Source organism: Diabrotica undecimpunctata, chromosome 6 (genome assembly GCF_040954645.1).
Source record: "Diabrotica undecimpunctata isolate CICGRU chromosome 6, icDiaUnde3, whole genome shotgun sequence".
NCBI classification, from domain to species: domain Eukaryota; kingdom Metazoa; phylum Arthropoda; class Insecta; order Coleoptera; family Chrysomelidae; genus Diabrotica; species Diabrotica undecimpunctata.
The window spans coordinates 112,340,188-112,364,817 of record NC_092808.1 but is presented as its reverse complement, the minus strand read 5'-3'; the positions used below and the strand labels follow the sequence as shown (position 1 = coordinate 112,364,817).

Below are 24,630 nucleotides of genomic sequence, written 5' to 3'. Positions count from 1 at the left end.
GTTTGACTTAATTGGAATTACTCAGAATTTCAGTTGAAAATACGTTTATTGTGATGTTTCGATTTCCATTTCCGAAATCGTATTTTGAGAACTATTTCCCAAGTTCAAATCGAAACGTTAGAATAAACATCAACTAAAACTGTAGTTAATTACAATTAGAAATAGTAAATATCATTCAGAATCATGTTTTAAATAAATCAATACGGAAAAAGAATATTTTTACAGACCAAATCTGAAACTCAGAAAGTAAGTGTGCTCAAAATTTTAAAGTAAGCTTTTGTGTAACGTCGAAGTATCGTAAATGCTATTTTAATCGATACTTAGTTCAATAAAACTGCTTTGAATGTCCTTACCTCTTATTCCTTTCGGCACTTCTTCGACTGGAGCTTCTTCTGTGATAACCTTATCTTCCGGTTTCACTATTTTCGGTTTCGAAAATACTCTACACTCATTTTCAATGTTCTCATCATCAGAATTGACTTCTTCCACAGGACTGGTTTCGGCTTGATGATTGTTCAATTCGTTAGAATTGATGTTTGTAATAACAGGAACATTTTTCTTTAATCCCCAACTCTTGTGATACGTTCTGTAATTGACAGAACCTCCAGAGTTGTATTCCGAATCATCATCATTGCTCACTAAACTCAAAGTTTCACAATCTAGGAGTTCATCTTGGGTTTTTGTATCTCGCAATGTTTTTAAAACCCTGAAATTAAGAAAAATAAATGTGAATCTGTTGTAACAAAGTAAAGTATAATAAAACAGTTTTACAAAGTAATAAGTAAGTTGTCACATTTTTTACACTTTAAAAAGTTTGCACTTTAAAAACTATCACTGTTTCATTTAAATGGCAATGTTTATTTCTTCCAAATAATCAATCAGTAAGTTAATTATTCCCATCTAGTGTAAACTTAATACAAATACACTTAATGTTGTTGTAGACTGTAATATAATTGGTCTATATATCTTTCGTTAATTTTGCATTCCAGGAAAATATGGATTTTAAAATATCTTTTTATACAGAGTGGCATAAAAGTCTGGAAGCGCCTAATTCTTTCTTAAATGGATGGTCCGAACTGTATTAAAACCAGGATACACCTATTCTGCAATATCATTATGGCATCTACACTTCTAGCGGAGTGATTGCCTCCCTCTTTGGGCGCTTCTGATTCATTTACATTGATTAACATTTAGGTTTTACAATTGGTTGTGTAACTTGGCGTCTTCTACAATATTTCTTGACTATTTTCTGTTTTTGCTTTTAGTTTTCCAATCTTTAACATTTTTTTTTTAATTCTAACGGGATTTAATTCTTGAGACTTAAAACTAATAAATAAACCTTAAAAAAGTTCATTTTTTTATATTCTTAAATTTCTTTATTTTCAGTTTTATAATTGTTGCTGTTAATATATTAAGTTGGAAAAAACGCACGTTTTGGACGTGAATTTACCTCTGTACTAAAAAGGTGGGGTGTTTTTTTTTTAAACTTTGAGGTTTATTTAGTAGTCGTATATATAAAGTATCAAAAACAATTTGGCTTACGGAGATTGGTGTAGTAGATTTTGAGAAAAATGTTTCCCAGTTTTGAAAAGTTTGATTTCAAGGAAAACGCGTTTAGAGTATTTTTATTGTAATTTTATGAAATAAAATAGACATATTTATTTTTTTTTGCCTCAAATCAGCGAATCCTGGTGTATATTGTGTACCCTTACTGTCCAGTGAAAGCTGTAAATGGTCGGTCAAAGCTTTTTTTTTTTTCATAACTTTGCCTCTTTGGTGTCTCGCTGCTCCTTCTATTGGCTTGAGCAATATCAGCTTCGTCGATATTTTCCGACCAACTCTTTGTTATTTCTTGAAATTTTTATTTTTATCAAATTTTGCCGAGGAACTGAGTAATTCAGAATTGTTTTCTGCAGTAAGCTGATTACCTTTGAATTTACTTTTATATTAGGCGTATTACAATACGTCTCCTTACTTCGACCGTCTTTTAAATGACCACCAGATCCAGGATTTTTTCCGATTTTCAAAACAATAATAATTTTCGATAAATTTCAATAACAAAACAAGTTTTAAAAAGCAATTACTGAGTTGCAGGTGCACAGGTGAAGCGGGGCGCACGGTGTTGTATAAAAACGAGTTTTAGCTCAGGTGCGTACCGTTATAAATACAGCTATAACTTCGTTTCAAATTCGAATTTCTTAATAAAATTTTAGGACAGTATTTCTATAATACTAAGGAATGTTCTTACGCGAAAAAACAAAAATAGATTTTTTGAAAATTTCTATAATAATCGATAATATTTAACTTGGCATTAAAAATAAGTTTTCTTTAATTTTGTAATTATCAATTAATCTCAACCGAAAATTCATAGCGAATAATTGTTACATGACTCTTTATTCAAGAAGCTTTCGACTCTTAGGCTCCTTTGCACAGTGACATTCTCAGTCTTCTATGCACATTCTATGCAATCCTATCTAGAATATCTACAGATGTATGTCAAAGTCGGTCATTATCAATCAGATTTGTATGACGTTGATCTTGGCGTTCCACAAGGATCAATACTGGGTCCTTTGTTATTTCTTTGTTATATCAATGATATGCCTAAATATATGAGTACGGAAAATATTTTTTTGTATGCTGATGACACGACTTTGGTGGCATCTGCAGAAAATGCTGAGGAATTGAGGTTAAAACTCAATACCTTAGCCCATGAGTTTACGTCTTGGTGCGAAAAAAACTCCTTAATAGTAAATTCGAGTAAAACAGTATGTATGCAATTTCATATAAAAACTCCAATAAAGGAAAATTTCTCTGTCAAAGTCGACAATGATTTTATCACTTTATCTGACACTACAAAGTTTTTAGGACTACATCTAAACAGTAATATGAGCTGGGAGGTACATATTAATCATGTATGTTCGAAAATTAATTCTGGATACTATGCTCTTTTGCAACTCAAATACTTATTTACAACGGAACTGATACTTAACGTTTATTACGCTATCATCTATTCACATTTGTCATATAATATTGTTCTATGGGGCAGTGCAACAAATGTCTCGAAAGTTTTTATAGCCCAAAAGCGCATAATTCGCTTGATTTTTAATTTACCATATAGACATACGTGTAGAGAGCATTTTAGAAAATATCAAATACTCACTGTTCCCTCAATTTTTATATACAGAAGTATTCTGTATACAAAAGCTAATATCAATAGATTGAAATCAAATTCAGATGTACACAATTATCGTACTAGAAAAAAAGATTTCTTTAGGACTCCTAAACATTACACTTCTATGTTTGAAAAAAACCCTGATTATAGCGGCGTAAGGTTTTTTAATCAGCTCCCATCCAAATTAAAAAGTGAAGCAGATGATGATAGGGCATTTAAGAATAAATTGAAGACTTATCTGATGGAGTCATGTTTTTATAGTGTCTCGGAATTTATGTGTATGTTTATATTGTATAGGTAGTCTTTAACGTTTCCTTTTACTTTGACATGTCCTATATTATGTAAATAATCTGCAAGGATGAATAAAGTTTTATTATTTATTATTATTAAAGGCCAAGCTAGAATAATCGGCCTGTACACTGGGTATATCTGTAATCGTTTTAATCAGTTTTTATTTAAAGTGGCGTTTTAAGGTTACAGTTTGCATTTGTGTAACACGATTTAAACTTCTTCTATCTTTAATATATGAAGGAAACTAAAGAGTGGGCTTACATAAAATCCATATTTACGTCATCCTTAATAAGACAAAAACAAACACAGAGATAAAATGGTTTCAATACCATTACCTGTTAGCTTCCTTTTGTAAATGCAATTGTACTTCCGATTCACCGTTTAAGGGAGGCGATGCAGATGAAATTTCTGGCGAAAAACTAGATTCACTTATTGTTCTTGTCCTGAATCTTTCTCTATTCTCTAGTCTTTTTTGCATAAAGTTTCGTCTAATACTTAGTTTGGTTCTAGCTGGGCTCTGTGCTGGGGAAGAAGAACAGCTATTTGAGTTGGAACTTAACTGGGGCACTTCGTAGGGGTATACAGTGTGTATCACAGGTTGTTGGAGAATATCGGTTATGGCTTGGTCCAATACTTGAGTTTCGAAACGTGATCTGCAAAAAATAAAATGTAATCAGTTTTTAAAATTTACCTCTATCTTTTAGAAATAAATTTTTGTGATTAGTTTTATAGAGGGCAGCGTATTATGAACAAGAGGGCCCGTCTTTTCTCTCTAAAAGTCTGTTCTTTGTTCAAACTACGACATGTTTTGGTCCATAGTTGTTTCTCATAAGGTAGTGGCAGATCGAAGACTCAGAGAAAGAAAAACAGAAGTCTTAACAAATGTTTCCCACTTTATTCCTTTATAGGTCAGCGGTTAAAATTTCCACTACATGAAAAAATAAAGCTCTGTATAGGGTAACGGTTCAATTTTAAACCAGATTAAGTAATATATTGGTTGCATGGGCGATCAGAGGTATTTATTGAAACAATACGTACCTCGAGCGCTCTAACTGATAAAATTGGTAGAAAATTTCATCCAGTGTTGTATAGTCGTAGTCAAAGGTATAGAATAACGGATATTATCAGGTGGAAAATAAGTGTGCTATAAAGCACACTTATTTTTAAATTAAGTGTAATTATTTAATTTTAAAAAATTAAAAATAAGTTTGCTGTAAAGCATTGTTGTCAACAAAAGTTCGTAGATATAATTGTAGTATTATTTTTTAGGTATTCATTTCTAAAAAATAATATACAAATTTAGTTATAGTAGGCACGTAATTTCTCACTCGAAAAAGAGCGAGTAAGACACTAGCAAATTGGCAACAATGTTAGAGAGACCATTGTGATATTCTATTGAACAGTAATCTAATGGGAATACTATCAGAATGGGAAGAGTCGATATAATGTACTTGTTTATCAGATCAAAAAAATAAACAGTCCTTAGGTATGGCAGTAATCAATTAATGGCTAGAATATAAGGAACGGCTGAAAATGTAGGCGTACCCTTAAAAACGTCCCAGATCTGATCCACTTTCGACAAAATTTGGCTGAAGCCTTTATATTACGTGGCAAATTGACTGCGAAAAAACGAGAAAGACAGACAACATTTTCGGATTTAGCAAGTCCTTTTCTCGGTGGTTCTCTGATTTTTTCCCACAAGTAAACAACTAAGGCCTGTGACAGATGTTGTTTGATAAAATGCGACGGTGCAAGAAGCGCATTGTAGATCTCGCACATACATACAATGCACAAAATGTAACGTATACCTTTGTATTAGTAGATATAAAAACTCATTCTTTTAATAATACATAAAAAATTGTTTTCAAACCTGTTTATTTTTTTAACATTTTTTATGTTTAACTTCTTCCTTAATCATGATTTACACAGTACACATATCTGACATTGAATACCCAAGGATACACAGAAATGCAATTAAGTTTAAATGAATGTTAAAACTAACTCATATCAAGAAAATTTATAAAAAAAAAGAAATTTCCTAAAGTTTTAATCATTCACGACTGAAAGGGTTAAATATATCTTTATCTTAGCCAGTAGGTAGCGGTAAATTATCCGCAAAAGCAAAGCATTGGTAGTGATTGATGAAAATTGTTCCATTTCTTTCTAAACCTCTGTTTCTTGCGAAAATTTCTATTATTATGTGGACCCACATGGACCCACGCAAGATCTCAAAATTTTTACAACCGATTTTTATCGCTAGCACTGAACATACATAAAAATAGTTACGACTTACCTATTTAACTGTCTTCTTTCTTTCGGCGTTAACTTTTCTTTTCCGGAACTATATGTAGGTGAATTGATGTAACTATTAGTATTGCTATCGGTATCTGCCAGTCGACTATCAGCAGTTGCAGTTTGATAACCTTCTGTTGCACTTTTAAATTGTTCCGTACATGTTAAAGTACTATTTTCGCTAATTTCTCTTTGCTTCTCAATCTCTTCCCGCATTACCATTTCGGCGGCTACTGTGTAGGTTTTGTAACGATCTCTAGCTTGATTTCTCCGTTGTTTCGTAGTCATGGATTTACTTAAACTTCGTATTTTCTTTGGTGTTGATTCCATACTACTCCTGGCATCGGAAAATAGGGTAATTTCATCTTCGTCGTTGTCTAATGCAGTTTCCATAACTAGAACAATTAAGCATATTTAGTAAATATATTAAATTAAAAACTATTATAAACAATAATTTATTTTTAAACAAATAAAAGGCAGATATCGAGAACAGTTTTTATTATATCTTGCCCAAGTACTTTCGCTCCTAGAGCATCTTTAGGGGCATTTCGTCAAAATTAGGCTATGCAACCATTTAGTGAATGTCATAAACATTAATTGATACATTTACACAACACGAGACAAAGGACAAACAGTTTAAAAATTATTATAAAATTCGAAGAAGCTACATATTGGGTGACTTCAGGAGAAAGAATGATTCTCTAACATATATATATATATATATATATATATATATATATATATATATATATATATATATATATATATATATATATATATATATATATATATATATATATATATATATATATATATATATATATATATAATCAAATGAATAAATTTTAGCTGTATTTAAAGAAAAGATGAAATACAGCAGAACTTTGTATGGAACATTTGTTGTCTGTTAGGTCTAGAAAATAATGTTACTAAAGCATATAAATAAAGTTCAATACGGGCATAGGAGGTTTCAATGAATAAGATAACTTCAGCAATGTTTGCCTAAGAAATATTGAGTATCGTTAGGTATAGTAAATACTAAATCGATTTATGTATTCTAGAAAATATTTGTACATACTTGATTCTGTACCATCTACCATATCTTCAGCAATGGTTAGATCGGCCGCAGTACCATCTTCGTCAACAACATGAGTAAAGCAGTCTTCAAAAATCTCAGTCTCGCTGCCTATTGCCTCTGTGGGAACATCTGCTAAAGAATTGCAGAAGTCTGTGATTTCGTTAAAAAGCGATGGTGGGTTGATGTTTTCTAATTCACTAAAAGGTTGTTTCAAATCAAATATTGGATGTTGCGTACTCTGTGGATTATTGATAAGACCGTTAATTAGAAAATCAGCTCTATGATCGTTGGGCAAACTTGCAACACTAGTCATACTTCCTTCCATATCATACAGCAGGTCAGATGGAGGATTTACGTGATCCAAATTGGACAGACTTTCCAAACTTGAACCGTTATTTAACGAATTACTTAACGCTCTTCGAACCATCAATGAAGGAGGTAACGACTTTTTCCTTTTGGGTAATTTAGGGCTTCTGGGAAGTCCTACCGCACTGTTTGTTAATGAATTCATATTTGATGGAGGCTGAACATGATCTAACTCTAGAGAAGCGGCGCTTGTTATGCTCGTAGACATTTCGGCTTCTTGTTTAAACGCTGTAGCCATTTTACTAGCTTCTATTGCTATTAGTGTACTGTCTGTCATCGTCGATGTGTTTATTGAAGAAAAATCGTTGGACGGGTTTCCTTCATCTAGTACGTCCTCTTTCAATTCGTCCACTCTTAATTCTAAAAAATTAAACATTTTAGGTATAAAAAATACGTTCAGTAAATAAAACAAAATTTACAAAATACAATACATTTTTAGCAATTATTTTATAAGTCAGTAAATACAATAGTAATACGAGGGTCCCAAAAAATCACAAAAATACCAGTTGAATACCCACAAGACCACTCAACAAAGTACTTATACGAAAGGAGACTAACAATAAACAGCAATGGAATCGCGGATGATGAAGGAGTAGAGCAGAGCTGGTTAAAAATAAAAACGATTATTGTAAATGCTCGGCGAAAAGACAGAAAATAGGAATATAAATTCCACAACAAAACGTTATGGTTCTGTACGGAAGTAAAATAAAAATGCAAAGAAAACAAAAAAAAGCATATATGGAATGCATACCTAATAAGACACTACATTCATATAAAAACTATAAGAGAATTCGCAATGAGACACAGGTTTGTTCGAAAAACCAAAATTAATCGTTATGAACCCTTCTCAAAAGATCTGGAACACGACTTCTACTGATTACACGAAATAAGGAAATTTATAAGAGGACAGAGACAAGAAATGAGAGAATTAGAAGTTAAAGGCATAGAGACAAACATGTGGATTGATTACTTAAAAAGATTGTACTCAGAAGATCAACCTGCCCAGCAGAACCAGAAACACCGGAAATTACAACTGGTAAACAAACCAGAATGAGCATAGTGAAAGTGTAGGGAGCACAAAGAAAATTTAAAAAACAGAAAGCTGTAGTCATGGACGAAATAACAAATTATAACACTATTAAAATACTGCGGAACAATGATGACAGATCAATTAGCACAGGTCATCAACAAAATATTACAGTACAACAAAGTACCCAAAGAATGAAAAATAAGCGTACTAATCCTCATCTTTAAAAAAGATAAAAAAAATCCGGAAAAATATAAAGGAATCAATCTATTGAACACCACGCTGAAACTAATGAATATATTTTCACTAAGCGAAAATTTTAAGGGGGTCTACATTGGACAAATATAGGCTAATTGGTTTGGCTAATAACCGAGAAAATATCACTTGAGGATGAAAAAAAGGCTTCTGAAGCGGAAGATCGTGTACAGACTCAGTTTTGTCATAAGACAAATCACAGAAAAGGCACTGGAATAAAATCGACCGGCGTTGCTTTGCTTGATTGACTTAAAAAAGGCCTTTGAAATGGTAAGGCTGAATGCTGCCTAGTAAGGCTTATACAATAAACCAATACCATTACCATCAAAGAACCATACATCTTAGATTTAGAAGTAGTTTATGCAATAAGACAAATTAAAGGAAGAAAAGCTGTACGACTCGACGAAATACTTAGATATTAAATAGAGTTAATAAAGTTAATTGATTATAAATTGTTAGAAATATTAGTCAAACGTTACAACCGTATATTCGACGCGTACAATAACAAAAATCAGTGGCTGATATCAACGTTTATTCCAATATTGAAAAAGAATATTGCAAAAGTATTACATTGAACTAGAATTCCCGATCAATTAATGTAAAATTTATTGCCATCAGCTACAATTTTTGTGAGTTATTTTATTTGTTGTGTATAGCTGGAGAATCTTACCTTCCACAATCTCCTCTTCTTCATTACTGAATGTAATAACGTTGGGTGCACTACCGGAAATACTTGGAAATGTGACATCATTGGGTGATACTTCTTCATTCCAAGTATTATCACCTGTAGATACCTTATAATTTTCTTCCTTATTCAGATGACTAGCCTGTGATACCAGTTCTGCTGTAAATCGATCTAGGGATTCGATCATCGCGTCCGGATCGAGCATTCTGTTATCTACTGCTTTAGAATCATCACAACTACGAATTAGTCTTTCCTCCATAACGTCTAAAATTTTGTGCAGTGAATTTCTAGATCCATTCTTCGTCCCTTCTAGAAAATACAAATATTATTTAATTCTTAGAACTTAGTATTATTAAGTATTAATTAGTCTATTGTTAAATCCATTTTAATTTCTTCTTAAAAATAAAGAAAAAAAAAACAATATATCCAATTCAATATGTTATATACAATCATTACACCGAAATCAAAGTTATTGAATGTTTTATCACTGTTAAAGTTCGTTTGCTCGTTTTTGCACATGTATTATTATATTTACGATAATTCGCACACGAATTATTTTTTACATTACCTTGCTTTTCTAATCACAAAACCTAACACCAATAAATGAAGTAGCTTGTTTGTTCACAATAGAATACATATATGCTAAAAGTCGATGATTGATACTGAGAATTTCGAGTTTTGACAATGTCAAAATGGCGTCGTTCCTGCGTTTTAATAGTAATATTCCTGCTAGCAGTAATTTTTTTGTTTTGAAAAATATGTATTTTAACCGTTAACAACTATCTTAGTGTTCAATTTCGTGGGCTAAGTTCACGACATATCTTTGAATTAAACGTTTTAATTGATTTTGTATAGATTGATAGCGTGCTGACTCCCTGGATCGAGTATTTCATCAAATTGTTTATACGAATAATAGTTAAAAGACTTGAAAAACAATTAGATACTTATCAAATAAGAGAACAGGCAGGATCCCGAAAAAGTTACGGAGCTAATGACCATCAACACGACATAAAAACCATAATAGAGGAAGTATTGGAATACGATAAACCTCTAGTGCTAATATTTGTCGATTTTTACAAAGCCTTTGACACAGTTGAGCTAAGCAAAATACTACAGACGCTTAAAGAATGCAGGCAACAACCACTGTCAAATTATATACTAATAGTAATCGCATAAAAATAAAGCGTGGAGTTAGACAAGGAGACCTAATGTAATCTAATTTTTTTAATACTGTGCAGGAACGTGCTTTTAAGAATTTGGATTGGCTGAGAAAGAAAATAAAAATAGATGGAGAATATCTAAACAACTTACGTTTCGCATAAAGTCATAATAGCTGAGGAAATAGGAATGACAAGAGGCAGAAACTCGTTGTTGCTACAGAAAATGTAGGTTTAAATATGGAAAATTTGGAAAACAAAAATAATGACAAATTTGTTGGTCTTGGATGGACAGCATATGGAAAATTGAGAGAAACTTTTAAAAGTTTTAAAAGTAAAAGCCCACATGCCTAAAAAGAAAAGTATTTGATCAATGCGTCCTCCCAGTGTTGACACACAGAGCGGAAACACTTACCTTAACAAAAGCCTTGGGTACCAAACTGAGAGTCACACAGAGAAGAATGGAGCGATTGATGTTAGGAATAACCTGCGAGACAAAATAAATAACGGAGAGATCAGGAAAAGAACCAAGGTGACTGACGTCATCAAAAGGATAGCCAAACTAAGATGGAGATCGTCAAGACACATAGCTAGTTGTTTTCCCCCTTTTGAGCAGGAGAGATATAACATCGACCTGGTGTCATTACAACATTAAAGTTACCCACGATTTTCATGTAATATAAGAGTTTCTACACGACGATGGCCAGACTATACCGAAAACGTTTTGAAGATTTGTAATTCTTTTGGATAAATTTTAAATTATTTTTTAATAAAATATTCCATTATACACAAGAAGTCTTTACTTCTATATAAGTTTTTTTACACGATGGTGTACAACCAACCACTGTGATTTTCCCCTTTTATTTTTTTAGTAGTTATTAATAACATTAAATACATAATTTGTAAATAGACAGTTAATTACCTGGGAATGAGATCTCTCCTGTAGGCGAGCATTTGGCCTGTGATGTACCTGTGAGGTTGTTCTTTATTAGGATCTCTGTTTTCTCTCGCACTTCTTGAGGTTGATCTCTCGCCTCTTTCTCCGCCACCGCCTTTGTCACGTTCTCCTGTAGGATTTCTGGATTTTTTTCTACGCCTGCTACCGCGCTGGACTGATTTGCTGGATCCTCTTCGTTGTAGATCAAGTTGCTGGTGGGCAATTCTTGTGTGTTCCCGGCAACAGACGCAGCACTCACGTTTTTTGAATGGTGATCAGTTAATGACGGACTTGATGAATCATAAGAGTGCGATACGGGGTTCATCGATTGTGATCTAGAATAATTACACGTAAAACATTACGGAATAAAACGGGAAACAATTATTTATTCAAATATAAACAACTGAAAATAATAGATATACATTTCTATTACAATACACTCATTCCTTTATAAGCAATTAGTAAACTTAATGTAAATTTGATTCATATCAAATAGAAATCAGTTATGATAGTTGGATTTTCTTCACTTGGAAGTCCATTGACTCTCCGTAAGATATTTTCCTGATATCCAAGGACGTATATATCGTGCAGTGAGAAGCTATATGAAATAAACCTCTAAAGATTTTGAAACTTTTTGAACAAAACGATCTGTCTCTCTACTTACAAAATGTAACGTTAGGGATCAGACAAAGTATGTGTTTTTGTAGTATGGTCCTCCACCCCATTATAGCGACAAGCTTAGTGTATTTTTATTTCAATAATATCCAGAACGTTGGATATTGTTACGATAAATTCTGATCCAAAACCGTAAATATATTTATTACTAATATTCTCATTCATTCACGTATTTTCTAGGTAATGCCTACCTGACACACGATGGGTCCTATAAAAACAACACTCGAACTTTCTGGAGACGAGCCGATATAAACATACCAGTTTTGAGAGACCATTTCGCCGCTCTGTCTAGTCGAGAGGGCCGTCGACTTTTCGAGTCTAACGGTACTGGGTATATAACAGGACATTTTATTTGGGAAGAACAGTTAATTTTGAAGATTCGCGCCGCGTTTAAATTGTAACGTTCGAATAGATAAATTATGTAATTATTAGTCAAATAAATTGTTGTACAGTGGTTTAATAACTTGATATAAATTATCGTGTTTTAGTAAATTAAAATAAGAACAATATAATAAATTAGAATTAATAAAAACATTACAATATGAAGGGGACTCGAAGTACCAATTGAATGGGCACAGCGCGATCCAGATCTTTTTGTTTTAGGAATGCATGAAAGATTATGTTTATTCGCGAAAATAAATAGTGCAAAACAATTAAGGGATAGAACTTTACACGCTGCTAATGCATTTCGACAGAGACATTTGATTTTTCAAAATATTCGGCATTGATTGTTGGAACGATGGAGAGCCTGTATACGGGAAGGGGGATGTCATTACACTTTTTAAATTAAATATCCTTTCTGTTCCTAATTTCAAATTAATAATAAACTTAATATTTGTAAAAATGTAATATTGTATTTAAAAAGTGGTTGTATCACGTTTATGCAGTTCTAAATTATTAAACAACTAACGTTTTCTTTGTTGCTTTAGCTTCTATTTTTTTATACCTGTGGCGCCGTGCGTGTAAACCAGTGAATTCATAACACGGCGACAAAATTTTACTTTACTTTAAAAAGTACTTAAATTACTTTAAAAATTAAACTGTTTTGGTAAAGTAATGTAAGAAATGTAGATTATTTAAAATCTTTTTTTACTTATTAAGAAGAATACATACCTAGAATTGGGTATATCCAAGGGCTTAGATCTGGTTTCTGAGTGACTTTTAGGCATTCCTGAAGAAATACATTGTGCTAGAAGAGCTTGTTCAGCCTCTAGGGAGCCCAAAGATTCTACACTAATGGAAGATAGGGATTCTCTTCTGGACTGTTGGCTGACATTGTGTTCGTGAGAAGTGTTGACATTGCCTAAAATATAATTCAGGTATATATACAACATATCAATATATTTTAAAGTAAAATTTAAATTTAAACTATTATAAACAGTTATTATAAACAGTTTTTTGTTCTCGAATATATTATATAGATCTTTTAAATCATTATCTAATGCTTAGGTCAGTATAATAAACGACAAAGTAAGAAACATTTATCGGGATTAATACCTAAATTTTATTCTACTTATGACAGATTTTTTCTGATATTTAACAGATTCTATTCTATTATGTTGTGTTAAGTTGTAGACCTATCTTAACATTAGTGACATATGAAATAGAAAAAGCCCGGAAGTAAAAAGATGGCGACAGACATGGACAGCCTACAGACACTCGTCCTATGGTTATTTAGATGTAATTATTAGTTTGTTTTTAATAAATAATATATACCGAAACTGGTCGCCTATTCTAACAAAAAGCCCACGGAGTAGAACAAGCATGGTGTCAGAAGTAAAAAATTAAGTCAAATATCGAAGAGTCATTATAATAGTCACAAAAGTTGAAACATAACCTAACAACACGTGAAACAGTCAAGATATAAAATTCGTCAACCATGGAAGAACAAGATGCTGTCGAGCCGAACCAACCAGTCGTTGTAAAAATAAAAATTAACTTAGTAGGCAATGAAATTCAACCTTTGTCAATGGAGGGAAATTTGGCTTCCAACTGAGAAGAATGGTGCATGAATTTCATAATATTTTTAAGGGCGACAGGCTTAGAGAAGGAAAATGATGCGAGACTACTATTATACTACATTGAGATGCAAGAAATGTTTGCAAGTCATTTGAGGTTAACATGGATACTATAAAATTTAAAGAAGTAGTAGATTTGAAAAATATTGTAACCCGAAGAAAAATTTAACAGTAGAAAAACATTATTTTCTTACTAGAGTACAAAAAGATGGTAAAACCATTGAGGATTTCATGACTAGTTTAAAGAATTTGAGTTTAAAATGTGAATTAGAATTAATTGAAAAAGAAAGTTTAGTTTGTGACATGATGATTATTGGTTTAAATCCTAAACACCATTCAATTAAGCAAAAACTATTGCAAGAAGTAGATCTGTAGACAGAAAAAGTATTACAAATTGCTCAAAATATATTTACAACTCAACTGCAAGTACAACAGTTAAATACAAATAATTCAGAAACGGTGGTATACAAAGTGCATAAGAATAAAAATGGTCCAGGTCCGAATTTTTACCAAAATAGCAGTTACAACAAGAGTCACAATTCGAATCATTCAAGGTATAGAAATGATGTTCCAGGTCCAAGTTGGAGAAATGATAATCAACGGTAAAATATAGATGGTACGAACAATTAAAGTCAGGTAACGAGTCTGAACTTTAATTTTAAACCAAGAAATAATGGATATGCAAACCAGAGTAACAATGAAAATAATCAAGTGGTACGAAAAGTCAATTGTAGTCAGAATCAATAAAATAAATGTATGATATTTAGATATAGGTGCATAAAGTGATGTCAATAGAATTCTTTAATGAGGTTAATCTAGAAAAGTTAGAACTTGTACCTACATGTACAAATTTAAAGTCTTTTTCAAACGCGGTGATACCTATAGTAGAAAAAGTAAATTTGTTATGTGAAACAGAGTGAAAGTATTGAGTTCATTATTGTGAATTTGGAGTGTGAAACAATTTTTGGGTGGTTCTAGATACTTGTCAGAAATTAAAATTAATCAAAAGAGTAGGTCTAGTAAAACATGAGTCTATCAGAGAGAAAAATAAAGAAGTTTTTACTAATCTAGGTTGCATACCTATTGTATGAATTAAAAATTGATAAAAATATTAAACCTATTATAGAACCGCCAAGAAGAAGAATTAAACAGAATGTTCTCTACGGGAGTAATAGAAAAGTAAATGGATGAAAAGCAAGTGAATGGGTAAATTCAATAGTCTTAGTCGAAGAAAGTTTGAGAGTTTGTCTGGATCCCCGTAATTTAAACAAAGCTATAAAAATATGTCATTATCCCATACCATCATTTAAGGATGATGCTAAACTTACAACTTTACGATCTAGAAGTTAGCTATACTCCAGGAAAATTTCTTTTCATCGCAGATACATTAAGAAGGGCACCAGTAGAAGGTCCAGATAATACTGATAGTGGAGATAAAGATTTACGTATACATGGAAGTTTATTAGTTAAAAATTTAGCTGTATTCAAAGAAATTAATGGAAATACAGGCAGCAACCAAAACTGATGAGTTTTACAATCCACAATAAGATATTACAGTGAAGGTTGGCCAAGTTCGAAAAATAAACTGAAAATATAAATCAAACGATATTATAATTTTAATCATGAAATACATGGTGTGGATGGACTATTCTTTAAAGGAAACCAAATAATAATTCCTGAGTCATTGCGTCAAGTCATATTAGAAATAATTCATGAAAGTCATTTAGGATATGAAAAATGTATTCGACAAGCACGTACACTGGTTTTTTGGCCACGTATGACAGTAGATATAAAGAATAAAGTTGAACAGTGTCCAGGATGTATTAATTATCATAGATTAAATAGTCCAGAACCACATGAAACACCAATTTTGCCTTGGCAGAAAGTTGATCTTTTTATTATAGTAAAGTGACATATATATTATTAGTAGATTACTATTCTAAATACTTTGAAATACTGTCTTTAAATAATACGTCAGCAAAAGAGGTCATTAGTACAATAAAGTCTACATTTGCGAGACATGGAATACCATTGATCTTAATGTCTGATAATGGTCCTCCATTCTCATCAACAGAATTTCAGTCATTTTTAGTAGATTGAGATATTACTTATCAAAGTTCTAGTCCTTATTATCCAAAAAAGTAATGGATTGGTAGAAAGAACAGTTCAGACTGTAAAGAATATTTTTAATAAGTGTTTAGAGTAAGGCTCTGATCCATAACAGGGAATGTTGCAATACAGAAATACAAAATTAGAATGTGGTTATTCTCCAGCTCAGTTATGAATATAACGTAATTTAATAATGAAATTACCTGTTAGTGAAAATATAATCATACCAAAAACAATCGATAGGGACGAATATAACAAGTTTACCAAGGAAAAAGAAAGAAAAGTAAAAGAATATCACGATAGGTCAGCTAGAACCTTCCAAATCTATTTGTTGGAGAAAATGTGTTTTATAAAAAGGTTTCATCATCACCGTGGTTAACAGATACTGGGATAGAAATAAGTCATTTTCCAAGATCATGTGTCGTCAGAACACCTGAAGGTGCACATTATCGTATGAGCAGACAGCACATATTAACGCCTGCTAGTACAATTAAAAGACATAATAGTGAAGTTAAGCCTGAAATACATAATAGATATAGATATAGAATAGAAAGACATAATAGTTAAGCCTGAAAATAGTTCAGCAGCTAGTTCCAATTTGCATGAGGCTCCAAATATGAAGAACAATATACCAATTTCAATTCAAAGTTATAACAATTGTAACAGTTATAACAAGTTGAACAAACTCTAATTAATGTACTAATCGAAATATTTCACAATTATTATACACGGCGAAACTGTAAAAATTCAGGAAATTAAGATCAATGTGAGATTACAAGTTAATGGACTAACTTGTGATTTGAACAGCGGAGAGAAACATTACCTACTAGGTTTTAGTTTTAATTAGGCTGATTTTTAGTCATTTTAACAGGTTTATCTAATTTATAAATTAAGTAAACTGATAGTCATTAGAAACACTTATTGTCGATGTAGACAGATTCTGTAAAACAATTTTCAAAAAAAAAAAAATGATGAAGATTGATGGAGGAAGTTTAACTTCACATCTCGATCCATCACTAACATATACGATCCGCATATTGGAGACAATTTCCTCTTTATGTAAGAAAGTTCTCGCCCAAACATGGCTTGTTCTATAAATGATTTTTTTAAACGAAGCCGAAATACCGGCCATTAACTGGCCTGCACGTTTGCGTAATTTAAATCCGATTGGACATGTATGCGTTTTGATAGAAAACTAAGATTTTCCAAATACTGAGGAAGTGAGAATTTGTCTAATACACATCGACAACTGCATTGAAAGTATGAAAAGACGGGTAGTTGGAGTTAGAAGCACTTGTGGAGGACCCATCGTTTATTTCCGCAGAAACGTTGAAAAGATAAATAGAGGAAATGTAGAGAACAATAACGAAAGCAATGCTTAGCAGCATTTATATAAATCTGACTTTTGTAGTTTAGGCACATCGTCAAACGATAGGAAGTTCAAAAAAGAAATGATTATGATATTCATATCCTATACAAATTTTCAGTCCCGGGTAATGTCGGAATAAATAGAAGAAGATGCAATAATATAATTATTATTAGACCCGATAGCTGATGATTTTATATGGGTTATGAATTTTTGGTAATCAGACTAATGCCATTACAGTTTAGAGTTTTTACTTGTATTACTTTTTCTTACCTGTTTCAGGGTCCTGGTTTGCAGATTTACATGAAGGTACTTCACACTGATTTCCACCATTCCTATAAAAAAGAGGTAAGAATGTTAGTTGAGTTGGATGTCTCAAAAAACTAGCTGTATAGTTAATTGACATACCTGTAAGTAATTGGTTATCAAGATTCAGCTTTTAAATTATTCCGATTCTAATATTCAACTAGAAGTGTTATTACGACAGTTTTTTTATTTCTTTGTAAACGTAATTAAAGAAATTCTTATCAGGTTTTACTAGATCGATTGGTAAATAACTTGTAGTATTGATGATTAAAACTTATGAGTCATCGGTAAAATGAATGTCTTTTGTCCTAAGTATTTTATTGTCACGAGATTTTCAACTCGCATACCCAGCAGATCCAAAGGTCAGAATTCAAATCGTGAAAAGACTCAGCTCAGAAGAAAAAATAAATAAAATAGTTTTAGTCACAAAAACTGTAAAGAAAAAAATACTGACATCAAGTACAGACAAGAAGAAATCTTGGATGACTGATGGGATCCAATTAATGAAAGAAGGACGAAAGGGCAAAATAGATAATGATATGCACAGATATACGTCTATCAATAACCAAGTTCAAAAATCAGAGAACAAAGGACCAAGAACTCGAAGCTAAATGCAGAGACATCGAAATATAATAAAAAAAAGACGACACATTTGGCGTTTACAAGGTCAAAAAAAAACAGGAAAATTCAAGAAGAAATCAATAGGAAAAATCAAAAATGATTCAAGAGAAATAATTGTAAATATGGAACAAATAGAATTAACATTAAAATTTCCATAAAAGAATTGTTCTAAGATTTAAGAGCATAACAATAAATAACGAACACAGGACATCCCTTTAGAAGAAGTGGAAGCAACAATATTATCCCTTAAAGATGGAAAAGCTTGTGGTCCAGATGAAGTTCACACAGAAATATCAAACTTTTCGATCTTCAACTTCAAACTTTTAGAACTTCAGGAAAGAATTAGCTATCATTTTTTACGAGATATATAACACTGGAAACATACCCAGAAAGGGATTGAGATCAGAATTTAATATATACTGCCAAAAATGAACCGAAAAGTGCAGTGATTACAGAACAACAAGTCTCATGAGTCACTTGTTGAAACATTTTTTAAAAATCATAAATATGGCGCGGAGATTACACAAATCCTACGAAGAACAAATATCACCAACGTAATTCAGTTTTATGAAAGGTCTGGGAACAAAAGATGCCCTAGTCAGCATACAACTGCTATTCCAAAGATGTACAGATATATATATATATATATATATATATATATATATACATATATATATATATATATATATATATATATATATATATATATATATAGTTGTATTATAGATGTATAGATGTGTAGTATATGCTTGCTTCATTGATTATCAAAAGGCATTTGACAAAGTTCAACACAACAAAATGACAGAAGTCCTGCAAGATAGTGGAATTTTCGGCAAGGACCTGCATATTGTCAGAAATTTATACTGGAGTCAATCAGTTGTCATGTCATATACATTCACTATGATCAATAAGCAAGTTAGTTCTATATACAAAATATTACAAAAAACTTATCTAAGGTTACATTCAGCAATATTCCTTAGGTTCTAATACATTATAGTACTACTAGCTAACGTGTACTTTAGCTGCACTTTGATCTGCTTTTTCACTTTCACTCACTTATAGCACTAACTCAAACGGCTTCGTTCTCTTAAGTCTTCTTATCTGGTTGGCGTTGTCTAGGAGTTTGATGGCCTCGACATTCACGTGGTTAAAGAGCCTTTGTTCATGACTCCCGGCAAACTTACTTATTGTCTGGATAACCGTATCCATCTGGAGGTCTCGATGAAGATCACAGTTTCTGAAGTACCATGGAGCGTTAACGATGTTCCTTAATAATTTATTCTGATATCGTTGTATAATTTGGATGTTACTTTCTTTTGTACAGCCCCATAGCTATATCCCATATGTCCATATCGGTTTAAAGACTTGCTTATACAATAAAAATTTGTTATAAGTAGACAGAGTGGATATTTTTCCCATCAACCAGTACATCTTTCTGAACTTAATTTCTAATTCCTCTTTTTTTTCTTAATATGTGCTTTCCAACGTAGCTTGGAATCTAATGTCATACCCAAATATTTTGCCGTATTTGCATAAGGTATTTGGTTTCTATTTATACTAACTGGGATATGTTGTTCCCTTTTGTTAGTAAAATTGACATGAACAGATTTTGTTTCATTCAATTTGATACGCCATTGCCTGGTCGAGATGTTAATTTGTTCAACAGAGTTCTGTAGCATAGTATCCTCGTGGTTTTGTCCGACTGCTAGAATGCATGTGTCGTCTGCAAATGTCGCAATTGTGTTAGGTTCTAATGATGGAAGATCGCTGGTATAGAGCAGGTATAGCACTGACCCCAGGACACTTCCTTGTGTAACTCCAGCTTTAACTTCTCTTAATTCTGAATATGCTTCCTCATATTTAACCAATGATTAAATGTAAATAATTGTAAGAAATGAATGGCACGGTTTTGCAAAAATATGCTAGAACTTTGAATAAGTATGTTTATAACACCTTGATATGTTGAGATATGAGCCCTAACAACTATATAGTGGGACAAATTAAAATATATCACAAATTCATGCGTTTGACTGTTAATTTATTATTTGTTTTTAAATAGTTATGATAATAATGCTTAATAAGCAAAATTATAAATGATGTATAATCACAAAACGTAATTCATATTGTTTAATGCAACCCACGTAACCTATTAATGTCATAAGGATCATCAAAATATGTACAAATCAGTGACAACTAAATAATGGGACAGTATGAAGTAACGACTAAAAACCACACAAGATAAGACCATTAGGTCGCGAAAGCAATACAGCGAAGCACTCTAATAAACGTCAAATTATATTCTACAATTAATTTCTTGTCAAATTGAGTGAATCATTATATTATACAATAAAATGGTGCCTGGAGTTCGTGATTAAAAATTATTGCCGCAATAAAACAATATTTGAAGTGACGGATGAAATTAATATTCGTAAAACTACAGTGTGAAACCTAATTAAACATTATGGCGAAACATGAAGTTGTTTAGATAAAAAAAGGTAAAAAAATGGGTGGTCCAAAACTAGTTTCTGATTGGAACAGGAGAATATTAGTAAAAGTTTGCAAAAAAGGTAGAAGAAATGTTCTAAGGCAAGTTACAGCTGAATGGAATTATGAAACGTGATTGAGTCTGTCAAGGGAATGCTGACGCAAGTGAAAACATAAATCTAAATTTAAATTTTTATATGGTTGAATTACAGGTAAAAACTTAAAACCTTTTATTCTTAAAACGTAATATTCGAAGTTTAATATATTTTAACACATTTTCTTCTAGGCAAAGGAAAAGCCACTGTTAATAGCAAAACTAAAGCCTGCCATGCCCATTTGGGCAAAATCTAAACTTTGTTGGTCGGTAGAAGATTGGGAAGAGTAATTTTTAGTAAAGAATCAAAATTCGAAGTATGTGTTGATGATAACCGCAAACGAGTCATTCATAAACACCGTTTGAAACGGACCGTAAAATTTCCTAAATGAGTGATGATTTGGGTTTATATGGCATTTTCAGGTTTAGAATGTTTTTCAATTTATTAAGGGGATCGTAAATTCTGCGAAATATCAACAAATACTTCAAAAAAAAAATACCTACTACCAAGTATTGTGAAATTAAATGCTGGCGGAAATTATATTTTTCAGCAGGACGAAGCGAACTGTTATACGACCAGAACCACAAAAAACTGGTTTGGAAACTACAATATAAACGTCCTTTCTGGCCTTTTAACAGTCCTGACCTAAATGTCATTGAAACAGTATAGCATAAAATGAAACAGCCACTAACGAATAACCCACAACAGACATTAAATGAACTTAAAGCCAAAATAGAGCCGATTAATTAGAATTAATTTACCTCTGAACACTCCGGATTCTTAGTCGAGTAAACAGTCAACCGAATTCGAGCGACCATAAAGTCTAAATGCGATTCTACTCCGTTTTAAAAATAAATATTCGTTCTGTGTCCCAATATTTAGTTGTCAACAAAATAAACATTTTTAGTAAGTATATTTTGTTTTGTGTCGTTGATTGAATCTATATTATTAATAATTATCTAATAACAAAGTAAAAAAATAAAAAATGATTACATTAATCTACTAAATATTTGTTATGTGTGAAAATTAATCTAGTAAATCGATACATACCTTTTTAATGCAGCTACACTTCCGTCCACTGTCAGATCGCTCAAACTACTTCTTAACGAAAAATGACAAGGACTATTTTCCACTGCGTAATTTTCTACCTCGTCTCTCGCCGCATTTAGATACACTGGTAGAGAATTATCCCTTCTATTTAAATCTGCGGGGTGCATCTTTGGGGCTTCGTTTCTTCTCGAATTTCCAGCAAGTGGGACGGGAGAGAATTTGGCGGACGCGCCAGACGGAATACTACGTCGGGGTAGTGAAGACGGTATTGACGGTTTGTTATTGGAAGGAATTTTCGTTTCTTTTTTGGCTTTCGGCATGCCTGATTGGATGCATTCGGCAAGAATGTTGTCGTTTTCACCTGAAAGATCAAAAATATACATTTGACATGAAAATTTGATATCTGAATAGGATTAGACTAAAAGTTTGTTAATGTTGTAACATAAACTCGACATAGTATGATTTATGTCAAGACGTGCATCGTCAATCCAGTTAATTAATATCAAAATTTCTACATAAAATTAAATTATAATTGCTCACAGATTAATAAAGCCGATTATGGGACTATCAAACAAATGTATAAATGAGTATACAATATGAGTATATGTGAATTATTTCACATAAACAAATGTGTAATATTTTATTGGAAATATTGGTTTAATATCTCTGTTGAAATACGCAACGAACTGTAGAATTTATTAATTTTTTTTCTAAAAGACAATGAACATATCGTCGTTGACCTCGCAATATCTCCTATTTGACTTCACCCTAACTTTTCAGGAGAGACAAAAAAACTTTATAAGTTTAAAATTTCAATATCTTTCTATTGTTTGTTTATATTTTATGATCGGTGTAGAAGCGACATTTATTTATTATGAAAAATATTTGGTAATTAATTGAATTTAGTTTTGATGAGCTAGATAGGAGGTATTGCTTGAAGTAATGTGATTCACAGGAGATATTGCGTTTAATTTAATGTGAATTTAGGAGTTATTATTGTTTAATAGAACTGAGCATTAATGCCTCACACAATTACTCACTTTAAGATAAAACACATAAAACAAAAAATTTAAACTTCGAAATACAACAAACAAAAAATATTTAATAAGTTTAAACGAACAAATAAAAAGATATGTGTGTGTAAAAGGCTATTATACAATCAATGCGTATCTTTCGGTAAAATTGGGTTGGGTCATACGCTTTTCTTCCTGGTTGGATTGAGGAATATTGCATGTGGTTGGAGGATGAATATTCTTTAAAAAAACGTATAGTCCAATGTTTATAGTTTATATGGCCTTCATATTATAAGTTCCTTTCCTTACTTGAACTGTAATAGTAGAGCTTAGTCTCTGGGTAGACGGATTTCTTTATTTTTAAGACTTCTTTCTATCGCACTAGTACCGAAGCACACTCTATTTAAGAGTCACCTGGTTCAAGATATTTTTGGAACACCAACACATTATACTTAATAGTAAAGTTTAGTAAAATGTTGACTAGGACGTTAACACGATTTTGATAAAAGCATTCACCAGAATAAATAACGACTTGCATTTTGGAATTCTTCTCTAAATAATGATGATACAGGAAACGAATGTGGATGCTTTGGGCTAGTTATTCCTTTTTTAAAAACCAATAGCACACAAAGTCGATAGTATCGACTAAGTCGATATATATCGTTGTATCAATTATTAGGATACTGCGATTTTGCTACTTCAGCACTAAGTTATGTACATTTTATGTCGCTATAATTTGTATCTAACACTGAAATGGTGTCTTCATACCTTTTATCCACATCCGAATCCAAAAGTTAGATGGATATGTGCTTGTTTAACGATTACTGCCCTGATATCTTTATTTCCAATTGTCTATTGTCAGTACCTGAATATTCATGCGCTTGATTCCAGAAAAAATATAATCGAGTATATCTAACTTAATGAGGCCGAATCTCCTGCACTTATTTTTGTACTAGGTAAGATCTGTAGTTTGAGTCCACGTTTTACGATGTTTTTACGATGTTTGAGTCTACGATTATATCAGCAAAGGTCCAAGGTAAAAGGGGTTAAGGCAGATCTCCACAAGATACTCCGATGTGGCGAAGGTGGTTGCGACTACATTGTCGTAACCATCGATGTTCCGCTATCAGAATGTGTGAAAATGAATAGAAGAAATAAAAATTAATGTAGGAACATCGAAAATATTAACTCGTGAATTCGATATCATGATAACTGATAAATAGATAAACGCCAAAATTATCAAGACCAGACTAAAAACGATCTGTAAAATTATGTAACTAAAAACTAGAAATTATTTAAACATAATGTTCTCTAAAATAAACTAATATAAAATTATAACTACAAACATTAACAAAAAAACTCCATTGCCTATGATAAGAGACTGAATAATGAATTTACCTGATAAATTACTGCTATCATCAGATAAATAATCTCCCCTTCTAGAACCTTCTTTTCCATTTGAGACTGATAACAAACTTAGGTCTGAATTCGATGCAGCATTGCTCAATCTTACAGGCGTGTCTTCAGTACAATACATCCGCACGGTGTCTGCCTGTAATGAAAATGAATAGTTAATTTTTTTCTTTGGCAACTGCTCGTTTTTCTTACCACAAATAAAACAAATAAAACCTTT

At 32.0% G+C, this 24,630-nt stretch overlaps 1 protein-coding gene across 3 annotated transcripts in view; it reads right to left on the bottom strand.

The window, feature by feature from the left end:
• The window catches only part of LOC140443741 (uncharacterized), a 242,234-nt gene that overhangs the window by 14,377 nt on the left and 203,227 nt on the right, over positions 1 to 24,630 (bottom strand). For all 3 annotated transcript variants that reach the window (XM_072535150.1, XM_072535151.1, XM_072535152.1), the window contains 10 exons: positions 24,396 to 24,549; positions 21,985 to 22,345; positions 17,702 to 17,763; positions 13,049 to 13,238; positions 11,246 to 11,595; positions 9,152 to 9,475; positions 6,834 to 7,559; positions 5,757 to 6,150; positions 3,799 to 4,116; positions 354 to 706 (listed from right to left, as the gene is read on the bottom strand). In XM_072535150.1, the coding sequence (XP_072391251.1) occupies positions 354 to 706; positions 3,799 to 4,116; positions 5,757 to 6,150; positions 6,834 to 7,559; positions 9,152 to 9,475; positions 11,246 to 11,595; positions 13,049 to 13,238; positions 17,702 to 17,763; positions 21,985 to 22,345; positions 24,396 to 24,549 (3,232 nt within the window). The remainder of the gene's footprint in view (positions 1 to 353; positions 707 to 3,798; positions 4,117 to 5,756; positions 6,151 to 6,833; positions 7,560 to 9,151; positions 9,476 to 11,245; positions 11,596 to 13,048; positions 13,239 to 17,701; positions 17,764 to 21,984; positions 22,346 to 24,395; positions 24,550 to 24,630) is intronic.